Source organism: Polypterus senegalus, chromosome 1 (assembly GCF_016835505.1).
Source record: "Polypterus senegalus isolate Bchr_013 chromosome 1, ASM1683550v1, whole genome shotgun sequence".
Taxonomy (NCBI): domain Eukaryota; kingdom Metazoa; phylum Chordata; class Cladistia; order Polypteriformes; family Polypteridae; genus Polypterus; species Polypterus senegalus.
The window spans coordinates 176,792,099-176,817,501 of record NC_053154.1 but is presented as its reverse complement, the minus strand read 5'-3'; the positions used below and the strand labels follow the sequence as shown (position 1 = coordinate 176,817,501).

The 25,403-nt window shown below is 37.3% G+C and overlaps 1 protein-coding gene across 2 annotated transcripts in view; it reads left to right on the top strand.

Moving 5' to 3' along the window:
• Positions 1–25,403, top strand: part of adar (adenosine deaminase RNA specific) — a 116,557-nt gene that overhangs the window by 54,560 nt on the left and 36,594 nt on the right. For both annotated transcript variants that reach the window (XM_039763512.1, XM_039763520.1), the window contains exons 5-9: positions 5,405–5,546; positions 5,679–5,908; positions 14,583–14,736; positions 19,852–20,023; positions 20,166–20,259. In XM_039763512.1, the coding sequence (XP_039619446.1) occupies positions 5,405–5,546; positions 5,679–5,908; positions 14,583–14,736; positions 19,852–20,023; positions 20,166–20,259 (792 nt within the window). The remainder of the gene's footprint in view (positions 1–5,404; positions 5,547–5,678; positions 5,909–14,582; positions 14,737–19,851; positions 20,024–20,165; positions 20,260–25,403) is intronic.

Sequence of the window (25,403 nt, the reverse complement as noted above, 5' to 3'; positions counted from 1 at the left end):
TGTATCATTCTGTATGAAGCCAAACCATTTCCAAACAAAGGATGTCATCTTTATACCTATTCTTGGCACTAAATCTTGGACAGCACTACTCACTTGTGCCCTCTGTTTCAGCCATTGTTGTTTACCAGGAGGCAGGCTTTAGTTAGAATATATTTCAGTATACAAAACGAAATTATTCTGCAATATAAAAAAAATCAATAAGAACCAAAAATGAACTGGTAATTGTAATAACAGAACAGAAATGGTGCGTCTTCGTACGCAAGACTTTCTCAGAACTAACAAATCCAAATCTTAATCCAATATGAAAAAATCAAGTATTGCATGCACAATTGTAACCAGTGAATTAGCCACAGAAATGCACATCGTTGCAGGTTCCTGGCTGTGGGTGGAGCATTCGTAAAGGCGAATAACTTTTTTTTAAGAGCATGGAATTTGAACCTTGCAATGATCCGAAGAGAGTGGCAAGGTCTAGTATTGATTTCTGTGCAAGCCCTGATTGTGAAAAGTCACAGATTTTGCGGTTTGAATGACAGTTTTGCCAATGGGTGACAAGGGTAATAGAAATGCATGCAACACTCTGCATGTGTATCGCACTAACGTTTTCGAATTCTTTACGATGTTCTACTTTGTCATCTGCTCTTTGTCTTTTTCCGGCCCTGGGCATGGTTAAATCTCTTGGGACAAAGTCTAGTCTCGCGTGACGTGAAAGTGTCTTTCTGAGTAGGTCAGGTCTCGTCTCTCTGAACAGGTCCTGTCTCGTCCCAAGTTTTTTTTTATATAACAGAGAGAAATGTTGTCTGAGTCCACATGACTGATCAATATTTCTTCTGGCATAGAAGTAGGTAGGAGATGGTGTGTCAGGTTTTGTTTAGCAAAGTTTCTTTATGTGGAAGTAGGGAAGAATTGTGTTGATGGAAAGTTAAATTTGGAGTATAAATGTTCGTTGGATGCGAAGACATTATGTACAGATCTCTTAAGTGATTTAATCCAGTATGTTTTCCAAATATTAAAAACTATGTACATTTGACGGGTGGGAAAAGGTGGTTATCATGCAGAGATGCCACAGATAAAAGCTTCTTTATCTTTAAGTACTTCCTACATTGCTTCCATATTCTGAGTGAATGAAGCACAATTGGGTTGTTAGTATATTGGCAATAACTTGTATTTAATGGGGTACAAAGCAAGAAATTATAAAGTACAACTGCAGGATGTTATTTCTGTTGCGGACCAAGCCTGTGTATGTTCATCTGTTTGTGTCAATATCCAAGATTATATAGCTTGTATATTTGCTGCCCATTAATAAAATTGAAAGTTATGTAGAGCCATGCCACCTTCTGTCTTGGGTCTTTGTAAGTTTGTCCTTTGGATTTGTGGATGTTTTGAATTCTAAATAAATGAGGTTTTGATGGAATCCAACTTCTTAAAAATTATTTATTCATGTATATTGGAATTCTTTGAAATAGAAAAGGAAGCTTAGGAAGGATATTGATCTTGACAGTATTAATTCTTCCAGCTAAAGTGAGATCAAACCATCTTTGCAAGTCTTGCTTAAGTTTTTCCATGCAGACCGCAAAATTTTGTTGATAAAGAGCTTTATGTTTACTTGTAATGTTTACCCCTAGGTATTTAAACTGATCTGTGATGATTAAAGGTAAGGTGTCCAATCTTATATTTTGTGGTAGAGAGTTCATTCGAAAGAGCATACTTTTATTCAAATTAATTTTCAATCCAGAAATCTTTTGAAATTCTGCTAGTGCTCTTAGGATTGCAGGCACAGTATTTTGTGGATGTGATATACAGTATTTGGTACCATATCTTCTGCATATAGTGATATTTTCTGTTCAAGTCTTTCTCTGATAATCTCCTTTATCACATAAGCATTTTGAAAGTGAACTGCCAGTGGCTCAATGCCAATTGCAAAAAGCAGTGGTGACAGGGGGCATCCTTATCTAGTACCATGTTCTAGTTTCAAGTTTTAGATATGTGTTCAACATTTCTTGCCTCACATTTCCTGTCATCCTACATTTACACAGATCGTTGTAGACACGGAACACACATGAAATGTATGTGTTCCAAATAATATATTATTTACCCTACACAATTCAAGGCACCTCACACCCAGATAAACAGACTTGAGTTGGGAGAACTAAAGCTGCGTCGGTGCTGCTTGACACATTTGCAAAACAAAAGATACTAATGGAGAGGTGTGAAGAAATTTAAGGTGGCACGTGATTTTCATAGGCTTCAGGGATTCTAGTCATCTAAGATTGGAAGCTAAGTGTCTGCCTTTAATAAATTCAGTTTGGTCTTATGATATTACCAAAGGAAGCACTTTCTCAGTCCTTCTAGCTAGAACTTTGGAGAGTATCTTAACATCATTATTCAGAAATGAGATTGGTCTGTATGATGCACATTATAATAAGTCCTTATTTTTCTTAGGAAAGATGGTAATTAATGCTTGCCGAAAAGTTTTAGGGAGAATTTTATTGTCTCTAGCTTCTTTAAATGATACTAATAAAAGGGAAGCTAACTTAATTAAATTTTTTTATTAAATTCGGCAGGGTAGCCATCAAGGCCTGCTGCATTCCCACTCCAAAGTGAGTTTCTCTGCACTGAGAGTATCTAGTTGTGGTATGTGTAATGCATCCAAAAACACATTTGGTTGTGTCTTGTCTTCCTTAAACTGAGTAGAATATAAGGACTTACAGTAGCCTCTAAATGTGTGCATTATTTTTTTCTCTTGACAACATAAGAAACAGAACAACTCATTTTTAAATCACAACATCATTACTATGAACATGGAGAGAAGGGTAAGATCTTAGCTCAAGAAATCCACAAGCAGGAAGTTTGCAATGCAATACCAGTAATTACTAATACAGACTGAGACAAAATGATAGACATTTACAACTTAACTACTTAATTTCTTTATTCATTAAAAATGCACAAAGTATATGGCATATGGTATTTAAAACCTTTTGTTGTTATGCCATTGAATAATGGCAAAAATGAAATCAATGTCATCTTTGAATTATGCTTTTCAATGAAATAAAATTTTAAAAACAAGTTGATATTAATGTTAGTTTTTTCATATTGGACAACATATTTAAAAATTAAACTGAAAATAGATGAATATATAAATGAAACTATAAGAAAATGTGAGAATAATTAGCTTTTAATAGTGCTTTGCCCATTCCTTGACTGGCAAGTCATATGTATTCATGATGTTTATTAACCTCAGCTTGTTTAAATAGTGCTTCTTTGCATCCTTATTTAGTTTGTCCTAGTGTGATCACTTCTTCTCTATTCCTTTCTCCATTTACTGTTGGCTGAAAATTTGGTGCATCCCTGCCATCTGCTATTATTAGCTACAAATGCTTTACAGTAAAATGCTAACATTGTTAAAGACTTTAGTGGAATATTTTGTTTTTTTTATGAAACATTCCTAAAACATTCTGTGAGTATATACGGTTAAAAGTCTTTTAAAATCAGGATTTCAAAAAGTGAATACAAGTCAGTAATACACATATACTATATATATATATATATATATATATATATATATATATATATATATATATATATATATAGTATATGTGTATTATTGTGGACTGGACCTGGACACAGACAGATGGACATCGTTGGCTCCACCACACACTGTTTATTTACAATAATTATTTACAATTAGTCACGTGCACAAACCCCAGTGCCTCTTGCACCGATTCCCCAAAGTCCAGGCCACACTCTCAGTCACCGTGCCTCTCTTTTGACCGCCTCCCGTCCTCTCGCCAGCTCTGTCCTCTTCCACCCGACATCCACTTTCGACTGAAGGGAGGCGGCCCCTTATATGGGAACCCGGATGGGCTCCAGCTGCTTCCCGGCAATCAGTTGTAGCCACACCCTAGTGTGGCGGAAGTGCCGGCTGCGCACCCGGAAGCCGTCCGGGTGTCCCCTGTTCTCTTCCCCCCAGCACTTCCTAGTGTGGCGGAAGTGCTGGGCTCCAGGGTTCCTCAGGCGCCTGGCCCCCAATACAACCAGGGCGATCGCCCCCTTGCGGTCTGGAGGAGGCACAAGCCCTCCTCTGGTCCTCCTGGGCATCCCGGCCGGGGACCACACGGGATATTCCGGCATCGGGGCGCCGCCTGGCGGTGGCCACGGGTCCCTACAGGGCTGGGCTTCCAAGCCCTGTACCCGAGGCCCCCAACATAACCAGGACGGATGCCCCCTCGCGGTCTGGAGGAGGCACAAGCCCTCCTCTGGGCGTCCAAGCCGGCCGGGGACCACTATATATTTATATATATATATATATATATATGTGTGTGTGTGTTTTCAAGTTGGTTATTGTTCCGTTTAAAACTTCATGGACCAGAACTTAATTTATAGCCTGATTAAATATAAATCTTGTGGACACTTTTTCTATAGTGTCATTTCTTGTGACTGAAGACAGAGAGATATAATTAAAGTTAGTAAAAATCTTTTATTGATACACACCAGGCAAAGGTAAAATGACAGAGAAACACAGTCCTAGGACACCTGCCCTTCGTCTGTCCCGAGGGGTCAGTGTCCCAAATTTTAATAGGGCTTTTGTCTTATGACTTTAGTTACACAAGTATTTCAAAATATTAGCCTGAATAAGCACTACCAGAAATCTAAAGGTGGAATATATCTGTTAGTTACCTTAGTTTGGGGCTCGATGAGTCCACACTTGTGGTTTTTTGTGTAGTAACCTTAAAACAAGAAGTAGCACTTAGCACGCATACTTTGGGCACGCAGGGTCTTCATGACCCTTGTCACGTACACCATGGGCAAGCAGGGTCTGCATGGCTCTTGTCACATACACCAGATTGATCAAGCTGTTTTGTATTTTTCCACAATCTCTATCTTCCTTCAACCTTGTTTAAGGGAATACCTTGAAGAACATCCTTGTTTAATGCTCATACCTTTGTTGCTTTCATAACTCTAATAGCAATGATATATACTTAGTATGATAAATATGTTTCAGTCAGTAGTTATGGTGAACTTTATCACCAACTTCAGGGGTATGGAATGTTTACATAGTTGTAATTTAGGAATTGTATTTTATAGCTCCCTCAGATTCTTTGATTATGTGGTTGTCTGTCTGACACATGGTGTTCTGCAAAAATTGCACACCAAATATTTACATGATCTGGTCCTTTTTCCTTCTTGCTGTAGGGGCAAATCTTTTTCTGTTTGCTCATTCTGTTTATTATTTCCTTAGCCCTATCCACTTCATGTCATAGGTTACTGTCAATTGCTTGATGTCCACTTGTTATTGCCATCATGATATTGGGGAACTATTTACATGCTGCACTCCTAAAAAGTGTTGCAACCAGGTGTAAAATACAGCTCAATTTGTTGGTGATTCTTACATATTTTTTTATTTCAGATTTACTTTCCAGGTGAAAATGGGTGGTAGGCTATTTTCTCCAGTTGTGGCAAATAGTAAAAAACTTGCTAAACAGTTATCTGCTGAAGCAGCAGTACGTGAATTAAAGTTGGAAAGTGCCCTTAATTTCTCCACCATCAAAGTAAGTTAATATCACTTTAAAAAAATGTTATCTTCATAATGGAAACTATTTTTTTCATTTAACTTCTGGAGCCATGATTAAGTTTCTTTTTTGTCTTTTATCTTGCTTTGTACTTTTCTACTGTCCGTATAGCCACAACCAACTTCTGAGCCTCAGGATTCAAGTTCTCGTGTGGAACAGTGTGTTTCTTTACCACCCCTGACTGTACAAGAACTGGAAGCTGCCCATGCTGCTGGAGTTGGTGACCTTATCAACTACCTTAACAAGAATGCTATCAGTGGTTTATTGGAGTATGCCCGCTCTAAAGGTTTTGCAGCAGAGATCAAACTTGTAGAACAGTCTGGCCCCGCACATGACCCCAAGTAAGATTCTTCTTATTTTTCCTATGTTTGTGGTTAAGTATTGAAATATTATTTGATCCTGGAGACTCTAGCACTGAAGAAATTCACATTACTATTGAACGTTTCTGGTACATTTATAACTTTAATATGTAGCACAAATACCATTAAAAAGTGCCTTTACCAATCTTTTTATTGTTGTAAGAACTTTGAATCTTAATAGAAAGTTACATTTATACTGTAAGTGAAATAACTTGAATCATGGAGTTTAGATAAATAGAACGAACAAACGAATATTATTTGTCTCCATGAGGCAAGTACAGCTTTACACAGAAGACATAGGTAAGTTTGTATATATGGGTGTGTGTGTGTGTGTGTGTGTGTATATATATATATATATATATATATATATATATATATATATATATATATATATATATATATATATATATATATATATATATATATATTAAAATTAAACTCGTATCTCGAGGTTCCACTGTATATATCAATATATAACATTTTCCAACAGTGCACATCAAACGGCTACCCCAAGATATTTATCAAGCAATGCTTACATAGGAGACACCACAGACCTCAGAACAATCGACTCCAACCTGATCCTCCATTACACCTGGCACAGCCTTCTTTATCGTGATGTTTCAGAAAGTACAGCGCACAGCCTCTCCATATCAGGCACAAAACTGGCAAACACTTTGCGGACTGTTATTTTTAATGGCAAAGCAGGAAATCAGCAGCAGAGACAAGGAAAGCAGTATACACTATACCATGCCCAGCTGTGGGCATGATATGTGGGGCAAAGATGTAAAACACTCGCAATATATAATATACTGTATGCACATACAAGTTCCACCAGACACAAGTTTAACTGGGACACGGTGCAAGTAAGATTCAAGGCTAATACTAAAAATACCAGCGAGCTGGGTGAATTGTTGTTGTCAAATGAAAATTACATCAATGGACACTTGGACATGAACCTAGCATATGCAGACTTAAAAAGAAAAATATCTGCATATTAAATAAAATTTTGACCAGCGCCTTCTGAACCCCACCTTATTTTTCCACCCCACACTTACAAACCACCTATCCCCTATCCTCATTTGCTGTGTATTGCCTTTGATTCCTGTGTGTCTAATCATTTTCTTCAGATGATGATGACTCCTGGTAGGAGTAGAAAGTTTAGGAATAAAAAACTATTTTAAGATACAGTATGTGACTCATCATCTCCCTTTGTGGATTTGTAGCTACAAATATGCAAACCTTCACTTCCATATATATACAGTATATATACACACACTAGCAAAATACCCGTGCTTCGCAGCGGAGAAGAAGTGTGTTAAAGAAGTTATGAAAAAGAAAAGGAAACACTTTAAAAATAACTTAACATTTGCTTTCTATTCATTTGCATAAGCACAGTCCTTCACCAGCAATTATTTAATGTTAGCTCAGACACGCCACTTAAAAGTTTCTGTCGCACTTTTGCTGAGTTTGTGCCAAATACTATTCTATCCCTGACCATCTCATTTTCGTTTGCATAAGCACAGTCCTTCACCAGCAATTTTAACTTACTTACAAAGTGATAACTTGTATCTCGCGAATAATGTATTCGTCGTAGGCATGACAAACGCCAGCGGCAGCATGTCTTTAAACTTAATTTAATCTGCTTGTATGCGTCACTCGCTTCATATTCTTTTGCTGCCTTCTCGACCCGCGAATATTTACCTTATATGGGCAGGCACTCAATTACGTGGGAGGCGTGATGATGCGGGACACAACTCCAAGCACCAGGCTATGGCCGTATATATGGGTGAAAGTAGGTTCCAGTTATGACTGTTACGTGTAGAATTTTGAAATGAAACCTTCCTAACTTTTGTAAGTAAGCTGTAAGGAATGAGCCTGCCAAATTTTAGCCTTTCACCTACATGGGAAGTTGGAGAATTAGTGATGAGTCAGTGAGTGAGTCAGTCAGTGAGGGCGTTGCCTTTTATTAGTATACTAGCAGAATACCCACGCTTCGCAGCAGAGAAGTAGTGTGTTAAAGAAGTTATGAAAAAGAAAAGGAAAAATTTTAAAAATAACTTAACATGATTGTTAATGTAATTGTTTTGTCATTGATATGAGTGTTGTTGTCATATCTATATTTATATCTATATAGATATCTATCTATACTAATAAAAGGCAAAGCACTCACTCACTCACTCACTCACTCATCACTAATTCTCCAACTTCCCGTGTAGGTATAAGGCTGAAATTTGGCAGGCTCATTCCTTACAGCTTACTTACAAAAGTTGGGCAGGTTTCATTTTGAAATTCTACGCGTAATGGTCATAACTGGAAACTATTTTTCTCCATATACTGTAATGGAGTTGAGCTCGATGGCCGTGGGGGGCAGAGTTTCGAAGAGCTCCAAAAAGCGTTGAAGAAAACATGCATTATACAATTGAGAAGGCAGCGAAACAATAAGAACCGAGCGACTGACACAACCATATTCATGAGTGCAGCTACTTCGGAAACAAAGCACGGTGTAAATCTAAAGTTTAAATTAAGTTCATAGACAGGCTGCCACTGGCGTTTGTCATGCCCACGGCTAATGCGGGATACAAGATTAATGAGAGGACGCAGGATATAAACGAGAGTTTTGATCACTTTGTAACTAATTTAAAATTGCTGTTGAAGGGCTGTGCTTATGCAAATTCGAGACTGTGTTTGTGGGGGATTGACAGTTAAAGGTGGTGGGGGAGTCACGTCATCATCTCCCTCTCATTCACCTCATTTGAGCTCTGAGCTGAGCTCTGCAGCTAACATAGTCTTGCGGAACCAACTTTGTGACGCTGCCACCAAATACTCACTCATTTTTCCCTCCAGCCCCTTGGTTTGAGAGGAAGTATGAAAAATATAAAGTTAATGCAGAAAAACAGATCACCAATTGTAGCTTTATGAATAATGGATGCTTTATTCGCCATCAATAATTGTTTTGGTAAAGCCATACTCAGTGTAATACCCCTTCCATTTTATAATTTTTCCGCGACTAGCCATGATTAAATGAACAGTAAAAAAAGTAAGAGCGAAGCGAGGGTGACTTATTCAGGCAGGCGACAGCTCAATAGCACGAATTTGGATATAAGTAGTTTCTATTTAGTCGCCAGAAATATCTTTGGTAGGAATGGAAGTTGAATTTAGTCTTTAAATTTCTATGGTGAAGAAAAATTTATGCAATGATGACTAAATTTAACTTAAATTCCTACTAAACATATTTCTGTTGTCTAAATAAAAATTACTTATATTTAAAATTTAAATAGAACTTGAACAGATACGATAGTTCATAATACCCATGCAACACTAAGTGCACGTAAGAGCAGGAGTCATCTGTTTTAATAAGCAGCGTATTGCACTGACACGAAATAGCCTGCACATTTAATTATTTAGGAATGGATAGATAAATTAACAGTTTGTACAAATAATGTTTTTAATTTTTCTTCCTCGATGGATTCGGGCACCCCCAGCAACAGCTGCTCGCACCCCAAAGTATATAGATAGATAGATATACATAGAGATATAAAGATATATAGATATAGATATAGATATAGATATAGATATATATATAGATATATAGAGATATATAGAGATATATATATATATATATATATATAGATATATATATATATAGAGATATAGATATAGATATAGATATATATATAGATATAGATTCGCAGCGGCGAAGTACTGCATTAAAATTTTTACTAAGAAGAAAATTAAACCTTTTTAAACTGTGTGAAAATATGCCAATAATTATTTGTTAAGGATCTCTTTGTATACCATGTTGTCATTTCGGCCCTCCGGTTATAATATGACCAAGCTGTGCGCTAAGCTTACTCTTGAGCATGTAACTTACAGTTGGCCATGTGAACAGTAATCTTTTCTCAAATCTCACAGCTTGGATTGCTGCTGTCATAATCGGTTTGAGTTTCATAGTTTGTTTCAATTACGACAGTATTTGCAGGACTTGTGTTGAAGAGACATTCGGCATCTGTAAAGCGTTGTAAGCATACAACCGGTTTCATCGATAACTTCACATCCAGCTTTTGAGAGTTTAAACATTCATAAACATCAAAATGTCCACTACTGAAATTGTCACCTGTCAATCTAAGATGTTTAAGAGGCATTGGCGGTTGTCGAAAGGTGTAAAATATTTGGCCATTTCGGTACACTTGAAAGCGACAACCGAACAATTCAGCGGCAGCCATCAACTCACATGCAGAACCATAGGTAAAGGGCTTAAGCATTTCACTCTTCTAGTGCTCCTGTGTAGTATAATTATCTCCTCTACCGTCATCAGTCCACACCTTGAACCTGTCCCAGTCATTCAATACATAAGACACAAAGTTCCTCCGGATATCAAGAGTGAGCCTGATATGGCAATGCAATATGTAACAAAGAGAATGGAAAAGGTAGGTGGTACCTCTGGGCATGGAAACCACTCGGTAAGTGACAGCTCTTTGATCAATGGTGATCACTTCGATAGACATGTTAATGGGGGTACGGTTGGAATGATAAAGGAAATGGGTACCTGAACAATGTAAAGTAAGTCTAAAATACCTACACAATAACTATAATCGTAATAAATGAACAATAAAGCGGGAGAAGCCGTGGATTAAATAAAAAGGCTGTAGTTATCGGCAGGGAGACGTGAATCCCATGGTGAAGCAAGGAAGGGAATGTAGAAACCAGAGCGACGGACGGCCTTATATAGGCAGGCAGCCAACAACGTGGGAGGCGTTGGGATGGGGACCCGCGCCGCCTCACACAGTGACCGAGCTGCAGGCTATGGACGTATATATGTACGTAAGTAGGATTCAGTTAGCGTTGGGAACCCGTGTACCAAATTTCTTGAAAATGGGCCCATAAGTAACAAAGACTGTTGAAAAGTTCAATATGGCGGCCGACAGTGGCATCATACCACCGAAATAAGTATGTACATTGGTTTCGGGTTAGCGCAGGGAAGCCGCCTACCAAATTTCGAGAAGATGGGGCCATAAATAAGAAAGTTCAGCATGGCAGACGTTGTTGACCGTTATGACCATTACGCGTAGAATTTTGGAATAAAACCTACTTAACTTTTGTAAGTAAGCTGTAAGGAATGAGCCTGCCAAATTTCAGCCTTCTACCTACACGGGAAGTTGGAGAATTAGTGACGTTTGGAAAATTCAATATGGCGGCCGACTATGGCGTCATACCACCGAAATAAAATCATTACATCGGTTTTGGTTAGCACAGGGAAGCCACCTACCAAATTTCGTGAAGATGGGGTCAGCCTTCTACCTACATGGGAATTTTGAAAATTGGTGACGTTGGAAAGTTCAATATGGCGGCCGACAGTGGCGTCATACCATCGAAATAAGTAAGTACATCGGTTTTGGTTAGCGCAGGGAAGCTGCCTACCAAATTTCCTGAAGATGGGGCCATAAATAAGAAAGTTCAACATAGCGGACGTTGTCGACCATTATTGACCGTTATGACCGTTAACATGTAGAATTTCTAAGTGAAACCTGCCCAACTTTTGTAAGTAAGCTGTAAGGAATGAGCCTGCCAAATTTCAGCCTTCTACTTACACGGGAAGTTGGAGAATTAGTGATGAGTGAGTGAGTGAGTCAGTCGGTGAGTGAGTCAGTGAGGGCTTTGCCTTTTATTAGTATAGATACATATACCGTAGATCCTGGAATATACGACTCTGTATATTAGTCGACCCCCTTCTCCAAGCATAATTTTCTAAATTTCCTTAAAAGTGTCTCTTCGGGTATATTTATCATGTTTATCGGCGAGAATTTGAGACTGCTGGCATTTTTGATGGAAACCAGGAAGTGATTGCGGAGAAGTTTGGTAAAATGAAACCTTTGTGTTGAAACTATATACGCAAATACGGTACATCGGCGAGTGGATTTCCGGAGACTCGTTATGAATTTGGTTAACTTAATTACGCAATACAATGGACCCTTGACTTAAGAACTTAATTCGTTCGCAAAGGCTAACCTATAATGCGTTCCGAACCTCCCACTGCAACACTTACTTAACCTTTTCATAATAAAAAAGGGTTGTATAATGTGCAGAATTTATCAAAACACCAATAATTTTTCTAATGTACTAAACAAAAAGTTATAAAAAGTGCCTAGCCTACCAGAAGTAGGCTAGATTAATCTAGGAGCATTGCGGCGCGCATGGTCGCAGCGGCTCAGGGCTCTCCTTTTCAGTGCACTTTTTTGTTGTTTTTGTACTTTTTTTTTTGCTTGTTCGTGCACGATCGGTTTGGCGAACATCCACTACATTACACCCGTCAGAACCTTATAGACATCGGTGTCCAGAGTCAGACATCTGTTTCGAGTGTTTTTCATCACACGCACAACATCCCAGACAACATAGCGAGACCAGCGGGCTCTCCGTGGATTGTTGTCGGGTCTAGGAGACGACGCAGATGGAGGAGGGAAAGAAAGCAGAAGTGGGGCTGCAGATCTGATGTTATGCTAAGGCTAAAAAACAACCATACAAGCCCTATAAAGAACTTTTTTTTTGTCACTTCTTTGCATCTTTTCACACCATTTGTTTATTTGTTTATTTACTTGTTGTGTTCTACACATATGTCTGCACTGAAGGAGCTGCATTTAATCTCATTTTACATGTGTATAGTGACAATAAAATGCATTCTATTCTATTCTAGAAACAACAATTTCATACTGTACTCACCATTTAATTTGACAACTTTGGGCTGCAGGAAGGGAGGAGGAGGAGGATATATATATATATTAGTTGCCATTATTTTAATTTTGTTGTTGTAGCCAAACTGAATTCTCTACACAGATATAAAGATGTAGATTCAAAATATGATGTGTGTTGTAACTATCCATCTTTGATGCTTTGAGAATAAATGACTTGGAAAATGTTTGCATGCCCTGTCCTTATCTCATGATATATTTTCTTAGCTTTATTCTACTAACCTTTGATTCCATGTTTGTGTCGAATGCAGGTCTTACCACAATTAATTTTTTATAATATACTTAGAAAGGAGTATTTATAATGTAAGAATGACCTGAAAACTATTAAATTATATAATGAATTCCTTTATCTGCAAGGCTTAGCTTCTAATTAAGACTGTTCTACTTCAATCTATGGTTCCTAAACCTAAATGCCTCTTCCTAGGTGGTTCATATAGCCTGTCAATAAGCCCGACAGTTGCATAACGTAAAAGCCGCAATTTTTTAAGGCTTTACAGTTAAATGATTTATGTGGTGTAATACTTTAATTATAAAGTTTACCTCATTTTTTTATATTAATACAAAACATTGCTCACAGATTTTTTTTATTGTTTATTTATCTGATAAATGTCTTTGTCCATCACTGATACACTTGTTAAAATGTTGTCTATTATTATAAACTTGTGATAATGTTCTTGAAGCTTACCTGTGATACTCAAATAAAACCATTAATGTCCATTTTGCATCCATTTTTCTGTAGCTTTCTTGTTGTTATCATTATTGGTATAGCATGTCCCACTGAAGTAACTCTTCAGATTGGGGAACAGGTGATAGTCACCTTGTGCTAGGTCTGAAGAATAGTGTGGGTTTGGCAGTTTTGCAGACTAGCTTTTGAAGCTCATCCATTGTGAGTAGTAGCATTGTTGTTAAACAAAATGGGAATGATTGACCACTTTCTTTACCTCTTTTTCCCTAATCAGCTACCACAAACACCAAAGCAAATCAACATAATATTGTAAAGACATGGGGGGTATGAGACACAGAAGAATGGGGTGACCTTCGTTACAGCGATTGCTGGGTGAATGGCCCTAAAAAGGATCATTGGCTTCTTCAGTGACGCTTCCTACAAGCCCCTCAGAGTGACAGTGGTGTCACTCATTTTCAGCTTCTTTGTCCACTCACATATACCATCCAGCTCCGCCGCACTCCGAGCACCCGAGTTCAGAGGCAACCCATATGCTACACTTTGCCAAGCTTATGTGGGCCAACCCAAGGCCAGGTTCCACATCTGAGGCTTGTCGGCAGCCACACTTCTGGCTCGATGTGGTTTAGCAGGTGCACTTTAGTGCTGTGTCTGCGCCCCTGGCTGCTCACAGGGCTGCTGTAATGGCAGCTTCTCCAATTATTCTCACCCCATCAGACATGTCTCAGCGTCCTGCAGAGCATGTCCCCTTCAGGAACAGACCCTGGGGTTACTACAGTGCTGATCAGTAATGTAGGCTTTTTGAGACAAGTAATCAATATTGATTACAACCAAAATTGTCCACATAATCATAACTAGGATCTTGAACATTACTGGTGTTTTGGAATCGCCTGTCTTTAGTTCTTACTCAGAGCTATCAAGGTCTTTTTGTTATATAACCAATGACGGATATTAATCCAGAATGTTTTTAATTCTGTGTTCAAGGACTGCCATGATGAAATTTATTTTCAAAAACCATTTCCTTGGCAAAAATTGTAAATATGGTAATTCACTGCCATTGACTGGATTATGGAGTATTTCATAGTGAAATATCCTATAGTCCAGTTTCTAAACGATAATCTTTGGAAATTTTACATATTGTAAATTAAATTCTTCTAATGGTGTATCTTTTCTACTGTTGTTATTCATTACTTTCACACCTTTCAGTTAATTTTTTTTTTTTTTTTGGTAGATTCACATATCAGGCAAAAGTAGGAGGTCGTTGGTTTCCTGCAGTCAGTGCAAACAACAAGAAGCAAGGGAAACAGGAAGCAGCAGATGCAGCACTAAGAGTACTCATTGGGGAAGCAGAAAAGGCAGCTCGCACTGGAGAATTTATACCCGAGGTGAGATGCATGTGTGATTTAAGTAGCACACTTTGCTTTCAGTAGCATCAAGAGCAATGAAACCAGCTTTAAAATGCCTTCTTGAGAAAGTAACAATGTTGTATGTCTTTTCTTTGTCCTTATTTTAGACACTAAATTGTTTACTTAAGAAAGACATTGTAGATTAAAATTAGGGCATTCTGAAATTTTTTTTATAACACTAAAAAACTGTAGCAGACAAAGAAAAGAGTTACAACATTGTTACTTACTATATATTCTATTTATACTAGGTCCATACTTAAGCAAGCATCATTATTCTATAAATTTCCTATTCTAAAGATATTTGAGAAATGCTGTAGTAGACACAAAGTAAATTAAGTAGTAAAAAATTATATTTCAGTCCATACAAAAAGAAAATGATAGACTGCCTGAAACACCTTGAAATGGAAAATGCCATTGACAGGGGAACCTATCACAGATACACAAGGAAGGAGCTCCCCTCAGACTCATTGTCAGCAGCATTAACTCTGTCACTTACAAAATTGCCAAATACCTAGCCACAATCCTAACACCTTTAGTTTGACACAGGGACCACCACATCCACAATTCAGAGGAATTTGCTTCCAAGGTCAGGGAGCTGAAACTAGATACAGATGAAACAATGGTATCCTTGGACGCCACATCTCTCTTCACCAGCATCCCCACCACTGCTGCATTAACAGCTGTAAGGGGGAGACTGGAAGAAGACCGCACCCTCACAAACCAGAGCAACCTTAACCCAGATCAAAAATTGGATCTGAGTTTGAACACCACTTACTTCTCATACAGAGGTGACTCTTGCAGACAGAGACATGGCTGTGCCATGGGTTCCCCAGTGTCATCCATTGGAGAAGTGGAGGCGAAAGCACTCAAATCTTTCCCAGGGACAATAATTCTTTGCATTTATATACCTATTTTCTCACTACTCAAAGCGCTCAGCAATTGCAGGTTAAGGGCCTTGCTAAAGGGCCCAACAGAGCAGAGTCTCTTTTGGCATTTATGGGATTCGAACCGACAACCTTCCGATTGCCAGTGCAGATCCCTAGCCTCAGAGCCACCACTCCACCACCAACCCACTGGTTCAGATATCTTGATGACACCTGGGCAAAGATCAAGATCCAGGAGGTACAGGCCTTTACAGACCACATTAACTCGGTGGTCACCAACATACAATTCACCAGGGAAGACTCCAAAAATAACCGGCTGGCTTTCTTGGATTGTGCAGTCATCATTGGGACTAAGGGGAAGCTACAAATAGAAATCTACAGAAAACCCACCCACACTGACCAGTATCTTTTGTTTGAATGACATCACCCACTACAACACAAATTAGGAGTTCTCTGAACTCTACACCACATAGCAGAGAACATCCCCAGTTCCACAGAAGCTAAGAAGAAGGAAAACAGACATCTGAAGACAGCCCTTAAGACCTGTGGATATCCCAAGTGGGCCTTTAACAAGGCATCCACTGAACAGTGTCATCTCCAGGCAGAGGAGTAGCTTCAGTGACAAACTTTTGTCACTGTCCTGCTCCACTGACAGACTGAGGAGATCGTTCCTCCCCCACACTATGCGACTCTTAAATTCCACCGGGGGAGTAAATGCTAACATTACTCACTTATTGTCTGCTTTTTTATTTTTATTTTTTTCATTTTTATTACTATTTAATTTAATATTGTTTCTTTGTATCAGCATACTGCTGCTGGATTATGTGAATTTCCCCTTAATTAATAAAATCTATCTATCTATCTATCTATCTATCTATCTATCTATCTATCTATCTATCTATCTATCTATCTATCTATCTATCTATCTATCTATCTATCTATCTATCTATCTATCTATCTATCTATCTATCTATCTATCTATCTATCTATCTATCTATCTATCTGCGTATAAAGCGGTGAAGAGTGAGCTGAACTGTACATTGGAAAGACCAAACAGCCACTACACAGGAGGATGGCCCAGCACAGGAGGAGCAACACCTCAGGGTACCTTCATTTGAAAGACAAAGGACACTCATTTGGGAACATTAACGTCCAGATTTTGGATAGAGAACACAAGTGGTTTGAGAGAGGGGTGAGGGAAGCTTTGCATGTGCAAATCAACAATGCTTCACTCAACAGAGGTGGAGACCTTATGCACCTGTCCAATTTATCATGCTGCCCTTTCATCCATCCCCAGGAAAATCAGGCCCAATTCACACCTCTACCAGATGGACCACTCTTAACGTCCCACTCTATGGGGGTAGGAGGGGCAGTCAAAAGGTGTGAAGTTTACATCTACCCACTCCTCTCCCTTTCTTTGTTTTACTCAACGAGCCTAATCAGGGCAGGTGTGAAGTGAAACTAACCTAGAGGATAAAATTGTGGTCTCTAACAACATTCCTTAGACTGACAAAGCTGCTTGGATGAGCAGTGAAACGTATCTACCTAAATAGAAAGAAGTCCTGTTGCCATGACTCAACTACCACATAATTTCACCTGGATGACTGAGAATCTTCACAGGCAGTCCATACAAATAGTTAAGACCTCACCAAGCATAATGTGTATTGATTCTAAAATCATGTATTACAGAGGTGTCAGCTAATTGGGAGGAATCCCCACTCCATTCTTCCCTATAGGCCTCCAGTTTTGAAGGTATTGACTAGCAGTATCTTTATGTAAGCTGATGTTGAATTTTAGTTTTGGGATTAACTAAATACTGTCCAATAAACTATTTTCTGAGTAAAAACTTTGTCTGACTTTTATACTGATTCCCCTTGCAGTAGTGGCTGAATGAATAAAAATTACATCGCCTTTTATGAAAATCAACAACAAAAACAATTGTACAATGTATTGCTGTCTAATTACAGCATCCAAAATAAAACTGAAATAAAAAAGCATTTGAATACACCATACGGAATGTGTTACATTCAGTCAATTAAAGTAAAAAATGAAATGGAACTGCAAACAATTATTCAGTCATTCACAATAAAATAATTATTTCAAGATGAGAAATATAGGAGGTTTTATTTTGGAAAAATTGTTGCTTTTCAGTATATAGAAATGGTGTGCATCTTGCAATGTGGCCTAGGCATTTTTCTTCATGACGTCTTCTGCAGAAAGTAGTCTCTGACATATCCAACTCCATCTCCTGAAGTTTCTCAGCCGTCGTACATGTGTTTGCGGCTTTTGTCTAGTCACAGTGAAGAGTCTTCTGCTGAAGAGGTCTTCCTTAGCCTACCAGTCCCTTTGTGATTATTGAGCTCACTAGTGCATTTTCTTCTTAATGATATTCCAGACAGTTGATTTAGGTAATCCAAAGGTTTTACTGATGTCTCTAATTCTTTGACTTTCATTAATACAGCTGTTGTCCTTACATTGAACAGTTGCAACTACAGACTCAAAAGATAGTCTCTAGGTAGAAAGAAGCAAGCCTAGTTATCTTATGCCTTTACTAATGAAGCAGTGGAACACACCTGAGTAATCAGACGCCAATTGTCCCAAACATTATGTTGCTCTGAAATGGAGGGACCATGTACAAAAAGTGTAGATATTTCTACATGCTGTGACTTACAAAAATTCAAATATCCTTAAATTAAAGTCTGCAGTGTGCACTTTAATCACGTCTGAGTTGTTTGGTTTGTTATTTAAACTGTGGAGCAGAGGGTTAAATCAAGGAAAAATGGGCATTTGTCCAAAAATTATGGGGGGCAGTTTATGTTGAGGGATGATGTAGGATACAGTGTGAATTATGCACACCAAGAAGTAGCAAGCTAGCACATAGACTGTATGTAGTACATGATGGATACAGATATACAGGACATATACTAGAGAAAGTACGATGAAATGACACCTTTTATTGGCTAACTAAATAGATTACAAATACAAGCTTTCAAGGCAGCTAAGGCCCCTTCATCAGGCAAGGTTTCACCCTACTTTCTCCCGTATCAATCTATGGCTAACACGGTACAACACTCTACTGCTAGGGACATATACTTATTTACATATACAGTAAAATTTCCTAACCCATTGATATTGAGGGACTGAACATGATTACGTATGCATCCAGTAAAAGTTTTATGTACACATATGGATTTATCATGTAGGTTTTTTTTTTCTGCAGTATGTGTTGACAGTTAGTCTGAGATCTGTATGGACATTAAGCCCTTCCAACTGTTCACAGGTTTAATTCTTTGCAACCACTAGGAAAGAAATTGTTTTAAAAAATGTTCTCATAGTTAAGAGTCAGTTGTTGCTTTATTCTTCGTGATGCCTGAAATTAATCCAATAGTTTGAAAACTGTTAAACTAAATTATTAATAAATTATTGATTAACCCTGCTGCATCCATGTAAATTATTAAGATATCTTTAATAAATATAATATGGTTCAGTTATTCTGTAAAATAATTTAGCATTCATTTATTCATTCTGAACACATTTATTTTAACAGAATGTCCTAAGACCTGTAGCCTATACTGGAAGCATAAAGTGAAAATTAAGTTTTTTAAACGGTTAAAATGTGCTGTATTTGTAATGTTAGCCAATCATTCTTTGAGATGAGTTTGTTTTAAATCATATATTAAATGGCTACCTTTGAGATTTTTTTTATTTTATTCAATTGCAGTTTATATGTATCAGCATAATCCAAGTATGAATTTTTGTCCATACCATTTAGCTCTTACATACCTGTTAGTATATTTATTTTTAAACCATAAAAAATCAAAAAATCCAAGATGAAAATTATTTGTAAATCTCAACCCTGTCATTGTTCCTCACCATAACTTGTTTAAAAGGACCTGAAAGGCACGTTTAATTATTGATATAGTGAGAAAATTATGTATTAACATAAATAAATTGTATATTAATAAAACAATATTCTCTCTCCTTATTTTTTCTTAGAAAGCATTTTAGAAATGGGACTTATTTTCCTTCTACTGATAATTCTTAAATCTTTAAGCATATTGTATCAGAAGGTAAATCAATATATAGGTCAGAAAATACAAGCTTTGGCCCAAACCATTGTCTTTTTTTTTTTTTTCTTTTGTGATACCCAGTTTTTAAATGACTGAATTTATATTTCAACATCTGAATATTTTTGTCCTTTTTGTTACAGCTTCCGGTCAGTGGCAGCACATTACATGACCAAATTGCCATGCTCAGCCACCAGCGTTTTAATTCTCTTACAGCACGCATCCAGCATAGCTTGCTGGGCAGAAAGATACTGGCAGCTATTGTGATGAAGAAGGGAGTAGAGACCCTGGGCTCTGTTGTTAGCATTGGGACTGGTATGTACCCACACAAAACCACTAATACCACTAAATATACCTCAAATGATTTTTGTTTGGTTGATTATCTCATATATAGTTTACAAAAATTCTACATAAATAAAACAGTATATTAAATATGTTAATTTCTTTAATTTACTAGGAAACCGTTGTGTTAAAGGGGAAGAGCTGAGCCTTAAGGGTGACACAGTTAATGACTGCCATGCTGAGATAATCTCACGAAGAGGTTTCATTAGGTGAGTTTTGTAACTGAATATCCCCAATCTTCTTAATGATATTAATAATTTTGTGGTGGTATCCAGATTTACTTTCTTTTCCCAAATTGAACTCACATTATACTTTTTTTTTTTTGCGCAGTAAATGGGAGGGGTGTATGGGTTAAACAAGCATCCGGGTTATCTAAATGTTTATAAACACAATCCTCATTCTCTTTGCAAAGAAAGATTACCGGATGAAATATATCAGAAGAGCTTTGAAAACCAAAGGCTTTTGTTTTGTTTTTTTTTTCTTTAGGCTTCACATTGACAATCAGGAAAAGTATCTAATGAATTTTTTTATCGGTAGTTTTCCAATGAGGAGTTTGGCTGGTGCCTTCTCTACAACCTCTTCAGTGTCTTGCCATATGCTAATAAATAATTAGGATCAAAATCATAGTACTGGTAATTCCAACTACTCTTGAAATTGACTGATCATAACGTTCCCTGTAATGTATTTTTCAATGAGTTTGTGGTGATGCCCCAAAAATTATGAAATTGAAAAAGTGGTATTAAAGGTATAGTAGTGACTTTTTTCCCCTCTAAGATTGGATAGTGGGTTTTACGACTCAGAAAGTAGTAAATGTGTGTGTATGAGTATGATACATGTACATCAGATGGTGCAAAGAGTGCTTTGTTTTTTGTGCCTAGCAAAAACACCAGTGTTAAAATAACAGTTAAAGTGCAGATATGAAAAGAGTCTCTTATACAATACAATATTCTTCATTGATCATTATTAATTTCCAATAATAGAGTACACTCATTCTAGCATGCTTTGTGATAGCTGCTGTCCAGACTTTTAACAAAACTGGTTTTACTAATTGAGCTTTCTATTGCACATTTAGAGAAAGACGTTAGAAATTTCTCTTAGAAAGTTGGTGTGGATGAGGCATCATCAATTACTGCAGTAATATGGTTGATCCAAATTAGGTTTTTTATCCAAGATCCACCATCTCTTCTATCTCTGCCAGATATTTATATAAACATGAATTATTGGTTTCATCCTCCTCCTTTTTCTTCTTCAAACTTCATCTTGTATGGCAATTAATACTGGCATAGCTTTATTTACTTATAAATTTGTGCTAATTTTGCTTATTCAAAAGCTAACTACCTGGCCAAATATGACCAAGAACCTGGTGGTCATTCTAGCTGAGCTTCAGAGATCCTTTATGTAAATGGGAGAAACTTAAGGATAACCATCACCAATATCAGCTTTATGGCAGAGTGACCAGCAGAAGCCTGTCATCATTGAAAGCCTTTGCCATTTAAATATCTTTTCAGCCTTGACTCATTCTTTACAATTTAAATGTTTTAAATGCTATATCTGATTTAATTATTCTGACATGTGAAAGTACTCTTTTTCCTCTTAAGTTCATGATTAAGACTTTAATGTATTACAATTCACATAAATTAATGAATGGTCAATGATGTAGAGTTTTCATATATTTTAGTCAATTTTTCAAAGTAAAGGAAAAAAAACTTTCTAACTTCCAGTGAAATTCTGCATTTCATCTAACTGTCCTTGAATTTACACAAGGCATCATTCGTAAAGCCCTCTTAATTCTTTGCCACAGGATTCAGTATTAGTGTAAATTAAGGTGAACATTACTTGAAATTGTTTTCTATATGATATATTGCATATAATAATAATTAATAGGTTTAATATACTTTAGGTATACAATTTAATTTATTTTCCTATGTCAGATAAATGTAAGTTGCTTACTTCTCTATGCCCATTTGTATTTTATAGTCCTTGATCAGACCCTATTCCAGTTTTAAAATATTTAGATCAGGGGTTCTCAAACTCGGTCCTGGGGGATCCCTGTGCCTGCAAGTTTTTATTCCAATCAAATTCCTAAACACCTGATAGCAGTGATCTCATTTAATTAGCTGGTTTTATTTATCTTTTATTCTACATTCAGGAAAGCACAGCAGCATGATTTTTACATTTATAAGAAACATTTCTTATAAATATTTCTGTTTTTGCTATGGATTTAAATGCTTAACTCTCTTTTTATTATATTTTACCCTTTCTCTGTGCAGTTTGCTAACTTCATTGAATCTTAATAATGACAATTAAAAACAAATAGAAGAGAAACCCAAGCAAACAACATTTTTTCGTGAAAGGCTACAACTACTTTAGCGTCAGCCCCATAAAGTAGTAAATAATGGATTATTAAAACAATTAGAACACCTAGAAAAGTAGAATGACAATCAATATGAAAAAACTGTTAAAAAGAAAAAAATACATATAACTGCTTAGTACATTTTTTTTTTTACTAAACTTAGTTTTCTAATTTGTATATTTTTCCCAAAACAGGGAATCTGGGAAACAACAGTTCACTTAACACTAGAATTACCAGAGCCTACGAAAAAACTTGTAGATCCGTCCCACCTTAAATCGCTTCTTAAAACCGTTCTCACCTCTCCGCCAGCCTCCTTTGTCCTGTAAATGTGCCGATAAAAACAAACTGCAAGCAGCCGGCTATTCCATTCCCCCACTGACTCAGAACGTGCACAAACTTCTCTGAGCTCATGCCTCGATTATCTGGGAGTGAAGTGGAGTTTTAGAGTGGAAATAATAGATTGTTATTTGGAACATACACATTTCATGTGTGTTCTGTTTGTACAGTGATCTGTGTAAACACAATGTTAAAACAGAAACTTTTTCATATTTTAGTAATAAATGTTACAAAATGTAGACATAAACTGTGAAGCCTGACAGCCAAAGAGCAAATAAACACTTTCATAAAAGGTTCAAGACTTTTACAACAGCTTCTGTGGCGTACTGGTAAGATTTCTCTCACTTAGAGCGCAGTAGACTTGCTGTACATCAAGAGATCCGAGTTCGATTCCCCGCTGGGGAGAAAATTTATTTATTTTTAACCTTCGCCGTTCTGCCTGCCTGAATTCCCTGTCTATCTATATAGTAATAACAGTAATTTTATTATTATATAGGAGCTTCCCTGTCTGCCTATCATATAGTGCCTTTCCTTCCTACCTATCTATATATCTATCCCCTTAGCGGTTTTTTATATATCTATTATACAGTGCCTTCCCTGTTTATTTATATATCTAATGCCTTCTCTGCCTGTCTGACTGCATATAGTGCTGAACTTACTGCTCTGTACTATTCTGTCCTCTGCTTGTCCTGGAGTACAAAAGAAACACCACCATGCAGCAACATGTGCGATTGGGGGAAAAACACGCGGTCACTGATTACAAACCGCAAGATGAAGGAAAGAGACAATATATGTAAAAACATCATCGCACTAATGCAATATTATTTGAAAACGAACACCGTCAGATCGGGTTTGAATATGCGCCCGATCTGACGCTGTTCATTCTCAAATAATATTGCATGTACTGTGCGTTGAAACCGCTGCACTGAATAAGCTGACTCCTTCTGTAACAGCGTCAGCGTGTATTCAAACCCGATCTGACGCTGTTTGTTTTCAAATAATATTGCATGTACTGAACTATTTTAGAATAAAAACATACATTTGATTTCAGTCAGTCTGTAAGAGCCAGTGTAAATGCATGATAATTGTTAAGGTTACCTTTTTTTTTTTTTTTAAATTCAGTTCCATTCTCCCAGTCGTGTTCACGATCCACCCCCTCACAATCTGACAATGCTGTTTTCACATAAAGACGCGCTATAACTCAAATGTGATTTATTTGGAGACGCGCTATAGCTCGAATGTGATTTATTTGGAGATGCGCTATACTCGAATGTGATTTATTTGGAGACGCGCTATACTCGAATGTTATTTATATAGGAAAGAAAGTACAATGTCAGGTGCTCATTAAGTGTAATAGGAACCATAGCACAGAGAGATGTGTACACTGCAACAAGTACACATGTCGTGAATGTAGGAAGGGTGTGTGGGAATTGTTAATATTTGAATGTGATGATTTTATATAGCACGGATCGGAAATCAGCAGTTCTTAGCATTGCACCACGCAAGCTGTTGTATCAACTGCCTACTGTAACTTGCTTTATTTTTTCTTCACTTATAGTCTAGAATAAAAGTGCAATTGTTTTGTTATACTTGTACACCAACATATGTTCCTGTGTTTGAGTGACACAGACATGTTAAAAAAAATAGATGTGTAATGCCACGAAAAGTGCACACAGGCACTTCAGTTCGCAAGCATTGGTACGAGAATGCAGTCACAAGTACGCTTTATGTGAAAACAGCATTCTCAGATGGGGGGGTGGGGGTAGGGAAGGATCCTGAACACGACTGAGAGAATGAAAAGTGAATAAAAAAAAAAACCTAACCTTTACAAGTATCATAAATTACATCGGCTGTTACACACTGAAATCAAATGCATTTTTTTATTCTAAAATAGTAAGAGTAAGAGCAGTTTACTTCTCAAAGCTGAATCATGTGGGATCGAACTCATGACCTTTTGAATACTAGTCAGCTGCTGATACTATTACGCTACCGTTGCAGCTATAGTAAGTATGTGTCAATGTGGCATGCTAAGGCGGCCTTTTCTGCAGTTATATTTTTGAATAAAAGCATGCTTGTTCTGTTATATTTGTACCTTTTGTTAAAGTGTTTGATATTTGGACTTCAGGCTTCATACATTATATAGTTTATGCTTACATTTTGTCATTTACTACTATAATCTGAAAAACGTTTCTGTTTTAGAAATGTGTTTATACGGATTACTGTAGAAACGGAACATACGTGAAATGCGTGTATTCCAAATAATGATCTATTATTTCCACTCTAAAACTCCCATTTCACTCCCAGATAATCAATCAAGGCATGAGCTGGGAGAAGTTTGTGCACGTTCTAAGTCGTTGGGGGGATGGAATAGCCGGCTACTTGCAGCTTTTCTTTTATCAGCTCATTTAGATTAACAAAAGACACTGGCGGAGAGGTGAGAACGGTTTTAAGAAGCAATTTAAGGTGGGACGGACCTACGAGTTTTTTCGTAGGCTCTGGTAATTCTAGTGTTAATTAGCTCAGGAGTCCAATTAAAAACAGAGGCTGGTTGGAACAAAAACCTGCAGCCACAGTGAGCCCCCAGGACCGAGTTTGAGAACCCTTGATTTAGATGAAATATTTTTAAATTCTTCTCTGTGTCTAGGCAAATTGTGTATGTGGTAA